Source organism: Stegastes partitus, unplaced genomic scaffold (genome assembly GCF_000690725.1).
Source record: "Stegastes partitus isolate 25-593 unplaced genomic scaffold, Stegastes_partitus-1.0.2 Scaffold2334, whole genome shotgun sequence".
NCBI lineage: Eukaryota > Metazoa > Chordata > Actinopteri > Pomacentridae > Stegastes > Stegastes partitus.
Genome location: NW_007580065.1, coordinates 30,884 through 38,578, shown reverse-complemented (window position 1 = coordinate 38,578; position 7,695 = coordinate 30,884). Strand labels below are relative to the sequence as shown.

The following is a 7,695-nucleotide window of genomic DNA, read 5'->3' as shown; positions in this document are numbered from 1 at the left end:
AACTTTTTCCTTATTTTATGGTTTCTAGGATTCTAACTGTGAGTTTTCTCTTCATGGTTGTTGTGTTTCCGTAGAGGTGCAGGACTTTATATTGCAGAGAAAAATGAACCTACAGTGAAGACAAATCTGACTCCGTGTCCCGCAGTGGATCTAGTTCCAGGCTGAACTTGCTCATCGTCACCAAAACAAGATGATCCAGCTCAGAGCAAACCAAACTGTTCGCTAAATTCAATATTGTCAATATTTAATGAAGTGTACCGTTTGGAAGTTCAGTGAATTCGAATGTAATTAGTCTGTTTTGTGTTTCATATTCTAGTCAAAGTCACACGACCATTCGAGCCTGAAGCTGTGGGTTAATGTAAAACTTCTGTAGATACGATTAAAGAGACGTTATCATGAAGTCCAGATTTCTACAGCTCAGATCACTGTACAGTTCAAATGCTTTAAAAAATAAATAAATTATGGCTGTAATAGAAGCTGTAAAATACTCGGAATAAACAACATATAGCTCCAACTGGAGAGGCCACTTTTTAAAATTCATACTTGATGCCAGAAACAGACACAAACTGCTGCAAACAAACATATTAAGGCCTCGCAAGGGGAAAAAAAAAACGTGTTGATTTGCCCGTAATGTTTAAGTCACAGCTACAGTTCAGCTGCACTCGGGCTGAACTTGAACTCACTTTGACTAAAATCTGGTTCGACGTCGGCTTTTCGAAGCCCTAAACGGACTCCAAACTGCAGCTTAGCGGCACGACAATAAGCCCGGTGTTTGTAGATTTTAGAGCTGAGCTGATAAAAGTCAGCTCTGGCAAGTGTTTAATGGATTATCGGAAATTAAGGACAACAAAGAATAAACCGATTTCGCCTTCTGAATCCCGTCAGAAACGTCCTCTCTACGTCTGACAGAGCCTTTGAACTCGGACAGGCCTTGCTGGCGGAGATAAGCAACAACGGGAAGCAGCGCCGCACTTCATTTTACTGTCAAACATCTTGGAAGTGATGCACAAACACACGAGTAAAAAGCCAAAAGCAAACATTGGCTCAATCTCAATCTCCACACTAATGACTCTGAGGCAGATTCCTGCTGAGTGCTGCACCTGTTAGCTGTCAAACTGTCAAGTGCATGAGGAATTTTCTGTTTTCCTGAGAGACTTAATCATCTTTTATCGAGTGTCCAGCCCTGTAAGATGTGCACAAACCGAACATGGACGGTGCAAAGAAGAAATGGTTTTCCTCACTTTTTGCTAAAAATGCATGAACACTGTAATTTCACAAACATCAAGTCCAAGTTCAATTATTATCTCTTTTTCTAATGGCCTGTTTCCAAACACGTGATGCCACAATAGAGCGTCAAATTCCTCCAGTTCACACATGTAGCTGTGACATCAGGTAAAAGTCCCATGTTTTGGCCCTTTTCAACAAATTATTAAAAACCTCACAGGTTCCCAAAACATGTCTGTCAACGTCTCAGCTACGAAAAAACCCCACGAAGATGTTTAATTTCTGCATGACCGTTTAACTCCTGGGTTTGTTCTAAGCAGGCTGTTTCAGTGTCTGTAGCTTTAAATGCACCTGAGCAGCTGCTGACTCCGCCCCCTTCAGGAAGAACACTCTCTGTACCTGTGATTAAGCAAAACATCTGACTGTTGCTTCTCGCCTTCTCTCCAAGCGATCATTTAACATGGAAATAACTCAGTTGTTTTCTAGTTCATGTGTTTGGTGAGTTATAACATCACTAGCTTAGCCGCGGCTAGGAAATAGCGTCATAAAGTGACTTCTCGTTAACATGGAATCTTAATGAGCTGTGTTTCAGTCACTTTGTAGTCCTTGTTCTGTTTATCTGACAACAGAAACAGAAAAATATATAAATTACGAGAGTTTTAATTGGAATTCGGCTGTGTTTAGACGCAGTTTACGTGATCAGGAGAGAAGCTAACGGCTGACATTTACTAACTAAAAACACAATCATGCTTGTTTCATGGTTTCAAATCACTCTTAAAGTTACTCTGATCATCCTTCAGCTTTACAATTTCCACAGAGCTCCCACTGTACAATCAAAGCTAATGCTAATGTTAGCCACATTAGCCATTAACAACACGCTACCACCAAGAATTCTTCTATTGTTGTGAGGACGCCACCCTCAATAACAACAGTAATCCACTGGGTGTTTAGTCCTCAGATGCTGTCAGTGCATGAAGACTCTTGTGTTCACTCTTACATTCAACAGCAGAACATTTGTTGAGGTTTGCTAACAGCTGAGGCATTTTAGCGTTTAGCAGAAGCAGCTGTAGAAAGTAAAAACAAACCTGGTAGACTGAGAGGCAGCTGCTCGTTCTGATTGGTTCACCTGGAAGCAGTGAGGGGGCGGGGCTACACAAAGGGCTATACGAAGGTGGAACGCTAACAGCTCAGTGAAACTTTTACTGGCTTGTGAAGCCGGGAGGCCGGCTAGTTGTGAGAAGGGTAGAAATAAAAGTTTTCATAGCTTCACAGCTTTTACTTTACACCTCCAAGTTTACAGCAACCACAGAACCCAGTATAAATGGGTTTTCGCCATATTACCGTTAAGAACACAAGAGTTTAGCGCTTTCTAGGGATCGACCGATGACCGATTATTGGCAATTAGGAAAGGCAGATAACTGATATTTGGAACCAGTATGCATTAAATGTGATGTTTTAACAGCATGTGATGCCAGAGAACCTGTCATTTATAACCAGGCTTCTTCATTAATGACTACAACTGAATATGTAAAACAGAAATAGGAGTGATTCAATTATCTGCTCGTTTACGTGGCGTCGACTGAGATTTATCAGTTTGTCTGCTGCCGTTGCGTTGTCTGCTGTTCTGCTCTGTTTTGTTGATATTTCACAGTTCTATAACTTTTATTGTCCAGATATTAAAGCATTATTAGTTATTGTTCGTTTTCGGGTTAATCTGCTTGCTAACTTAGCCGCTAGCCATTAGCATAGCTTTGTCAGAGGAGCTAATTTCCAGGTTTGTAGCAGCTGATTGTGTTTCTTGTTCAGTTTTCTCTGGTTGAGAGACATTTCAGGTGCAATTAATTTATCAATAATCAGTCAATACAGACACAGATAATCTGAAAAATGATAACCGATCTATCCATAGTGCTGACGCCTCGTGACTTCAACACAAACAGCAATGCTGTTTAAAACCACAGATCCTTCAGATGCATTTTTATCTCACTGAGCCTTTAAAGTCATATTTAGTGATCCTCCAACCGGCCGTAGCGGGTTCATACGTTAAATATGCTTTAAAGTAACCTAAGCAGGGCTATTAAAAGGAGATGAAACGACGGCCGCAACGCAAGGAGGCGTCCAGAGCCGAGCGGATTCCATCGGAACGAGTCAGACCCATTTCACCGGGGTCCCGACCCATTGTCTTAAAAAACAGTTTCTCTGCACATGTGCTATCGATCTGCGGCCTTACGGGACTTTAAGAGGAGCGGCAGGTTTAGGTAGCGTAAAAACGCCGACCTCTGACCTCGCATGGGACTGCCTCGGGCTTTTAACAAGCACCAGGTGGAAGAAGCTCTGTCGGGGTTTTCATGGAAACGTGGTAGCGTTTAAAAAGGGACTTCCACCCTAAACCTGAACTCACTGAACGTGGGCAGTAGAGGAAAACCAAAGGAAGACGGCTGCAATATTTCCTAATGGTTGTGATGGAAACGCCAATTTAACATGTAAATATGTGCTTGTCTAACGGGAAAGTGAGTTTTACGTAAGATCCTTTCTGTGCACTCTCCAGCAATGATTCTTCCTTGTTGCATCCCACAAATCTATGGAATTTTTAATATTAATTTAAGTTAAAACATCTGCATTTATGTTGAGAAGGCTGCAAGTTTCTGTATTTCACATAAGCAGAAACCCCCTGATCTGAGATATTCCAGACATGAAGGCGTAGAAAGTGCATCTAGTACTTTTTACACCCACTCGATTTTCCTCCACATCGTGCACAGATGGCGAGTCCGACGCCAGACTTTGCCAGTAAAGGTGAGTTCAGGTGGGTTTACCTGGAACAGAAATAGCAGGAATTCCACTTCGGGGTGGATTGTTTCTCGGTATCGTGCAGCAGCCGCCGCCTCTGCTTCTGTAGACGGAGCCAAAATCTCCCCGATGCAGCACGACGTGTACGTTAACACGCAAAAAAAACAACAGCTGGAGTGACGCGTTAAAGCAACACAAGCTGTGCGGCCTCCCGGGACATGTGCGGATGTCCAGACAATTGATAGCAGCCGGGTTAAAGATGGACGTCGCTTTTGGGTTTTTTTTGGTTTGGTGTCTTGCGTTACAACTTCAGATCCTAAATAAGCCGCGTTAATTCTTCTGCTTCTTGCTGCACAGTTAACCAACTCAGCTTGACTGAGGAGCTTTTGGAAGCAGGTGGTTTGAATGTTTGCCGTCTCCCGTCGCTCTCCACCTTCTTATGTCAACACTATCGCCTCTTGACTAGAAGCAAAATGCCTTCGCTGGTTGCATGCTTGATCACCGTCTGTTTTCCTCGTAGTAATATTTCACTCAGTCGTTGTTGCACAGAAAGTTAATCAATACTCGCTGCGTTTGTTTGCTGCCCTTTTAGGAGAGAGCTCCGATAAATGACTCAGCATTGATTGTAAACAAGTGTTTTTTTGCTGTTTTGTTGGCTTTTTAAAAAAAAAAAAAACGGAACTTTTTTGGGGGGAAATGCAATTGAATTTCTTTTAAGTGCATCTTTAATTCTCAGTGATTCTTCCTCTTGAGATGTTTTTTTTTTTTTTCCAGCTCAGTGACACTTAAATGTGCAACCAAAGGCAAACTCAGAGATAAACAAACACTAATGTGCACTTTTACAATGTTACATCCATGCACATTTGCAGCGGGAACATGTTCAAACTGATATTTAGTTTGAGTTGAGCTGCAGAACAGGGAGCGATGCATGTTTGAAATAGAGGAAAAATAATTTTGCAGCGTTATCGCATCGAGGCCACAAACAGGAGCAAAAAAAAAAAGAACTCCAACCAGCAGCAAACACCTAAACCTGATAACAATTAGTCTCCACAAATGGGTCTCTTTAAAGCGATCCACCAGGTGTTTGGAGGTGTAAATACGCACACAAGTACATTTATATAGCAACAGCGACGCACACAGCTCTTCTTTTTATGAACCTTTTCTATGCAGTTATGTCCTGGAGGCTTTAAAAGTCAAATTCCTCAAGATAAAGTTTAAGATATACACAAAAAAAAGAGTTTTTCAGCTGATATTTAGACCAAGATTGACCTTTTCAGCACTAATAATGGCAGTTAATTCTCAGTTTTGTGTCGCTATCGTTGGTAAATCTCTTTATTGTCGTTGGTTTGGAATACGTGGCAGAAGAGCCGACTGGCAGCACATCAGCTCATCTCTGGACGCTCCACAGGGAAGCACCGACCATTTTTCAGCAGCTTTTTTGTTTTTTTCCCTCCTACAAAGCGGTCACAGGTGCTCACAATTACCTACAGTAACCGTACAGAAACGCCACTAATGGACGTAATAATGGCTTCAGCCTCCTGACCTCCGCAGTTCAGCTTTCTCGCCGAAATACTTCTCAGCTCTCGCTTTCCTTCTCTCTCTGTGTGTGTTTTAACAGCTCGAGGAACCAGGTCCAGATGCGACGCAGGGCGAGAGGGTGGCAGGAGTGAGAAGATATGGGAGGTAAATGAAGGAGAGGGGGGGAAGGGGTGAATAAAACCTGGGCGGTGTGAAGAGATGAATTCTGACAGCGGGTCAAGCGGTCGTTCCCACAGCTAACATTTGACCCCTCGGACTCGTAAACCGGATCCGACTTCAGCCTATTAGCATCAAACGTCTCAATCCGGGACTCAATCATCATTTTGTATAATACGAGAGAGCAGCGACTTTGCAAGCGTCTGTGTTTACGATCTTTGGGATTCGTTAAAGGGTTCCAGGACCTCCATAAAGTCACACCAGCAGTCGTTTTCTAATTGCAAATTCTTAAGTTTGTTCTTCACATCATGTTCCCTTCATTTTCTCAAGTTTAACACATGTGAGCGACTTGAATTTTGCTCCAAGAATGTGTGAAATTCACATTTTTGTTGAGCCTTTAAAGACGTGTCAGACTTCATAAAGCTTGAACCGGCATAATCGCTGCTGTCACAAGCTGTTACCTCGGAGGAGAGTCAGTGATGGCTTCATGCAGAACCCTGTAATCACTATCTACCGTCTCGGAGGCTAAAGCGATGGCGTAATTGAGTCCGGATCCCCCTCGATTAGTCCCAAATTCCTGAGGAAATGCCAGACACCGGTGAGACACCGTGAGGCAGAATTTTTAAGAAATAAAAGCTCACAAATCCGAGCGCTGGCCGGACGGAGTTTGCCAAGAAAGTGACGAGAGAGTTTAGCCGCTGAATAACGCGGAGCGATGTGAAAATGTTAGTTTAGGAGGTGAAGCTGCCGTGAAATGTAAAATAAACAGACAGATAGACGGAGAGATGGGAAAATTCAAGGTATTCAGTCGCTCAAACATGTTGGATTTGAGAAAAATAAGGGAATTAATGTTCCAAAGAACATGCCAACATGTCTACGTTTCTTCTTCTTAAGCAAGAAACCTCGAAGTCTTGACGCATTAGTTTCCATTCGACCGCATAAATTATGATTATTTTGACTTTTAAACCACCTGATTTTGTGGGAAACTGTTTGTTTCATGCATTTATTCTCAAATGTTTCATGACAATCCCTCTTGAATCGACGCACACCTGCTCTGGTGTGACCGTGTGGTGACCAAAACCAAGAAACTCCAGCCTTCACTTCTTCAAACTTAATGACAGTTCTTGCACATGCTTTGGTTTCATGCAAAAAGCAGAATATCAGTTCAATACTGCAAAGACAATTAGAGTAATCTCCAAAAACGCTGCCTGTAGGAACCCCAGAACATCTCATTTCGACGGTACAATCACCGGAGAAAGCTCCTGGAGCGGTTCGGCCGGTCGGGCGCACTCACCGCTTTGCTTCTGCACGCCGCCGGACCCCATCCTGATCACCTCACATATCAAGGACATCACAATGAGTCGCGAATGCATCTGGGCTGCTGGCAAGCGCCCGCTTCAGCGCCAGGCTGCGGACATCTGCAGAGGGGACTCCAGAGGGTGGCAGGTTGAAAACTTAGTTCCACGGTCGAGGCGCAGAGAGAGCAGCGAGGAAGAGGAAAGGGTTGGGAAAAAAAAAGAAGAAGAAGGGGGCAAAGACTGTGGGGGTTTAAAAAAAAAAAAAAGGATAGAGATGAAGCGGAGAAGGTAATCTTTCAGGGCCCAGAGCGGCGATGAAAACGGCGAGAGGAGAGAGGAGGCAGGGGAGGAAATCCTCTTCGCCTTTGTCCTGTTTGGCGCCGATGATTTAGGGGCTGAAGATGAGGAGGCAGGCGGCCGTGAGCAGGAGGACGGAGAGTCGAGGAGAGGCTCGTCTGCTTCCCCAGACTGGCAGATCGGAGGGAGAGCTCCACATTTAACTACCACTGTCAAATTTGCGATAAACGAGCTCCACTTATCCCGCAGCCATCTTTAACCCTTTAAAGGCTCTCGGGGGGCCTAAGTGGTTCCACATTTTGCAGCGTGATCTTTAGCCCCCTCCTCCTGGCTCTATCTATCGCTGCTCATTCTCTTTATTTTTTTTTTATTCTCCCCGTGTGTGTGTGTGTGTGTG

General features: G+C 43.7%; 1 protein-coding gene across 1 annotated transcript in view; it reads right to left on the bottom strand.

Annotated features, from left to right (window-relative positions):
• LOC103374720 (R-spondin-2-like) overlaps positions 1-7,462 on the bottom strand; it is a gene marked incomplete at its 3' end in the record, with an annotated part of 19,535 nt that extends 12,073 nt beyond the window's left edge. The window contains exon 1 of the mRNA XM_008304851.1: positions 6,998-7,462. Within this exon, the coding sequence (XP_008303073.1) occupies positions 6,998-7,076 (79 nt within the window). The remainder of the gene's footprint in view (positions 1-6,997) is intronic.
• Between the last annotated feature and the right edge of the window lie 233 nt (positions 7,463-7,695).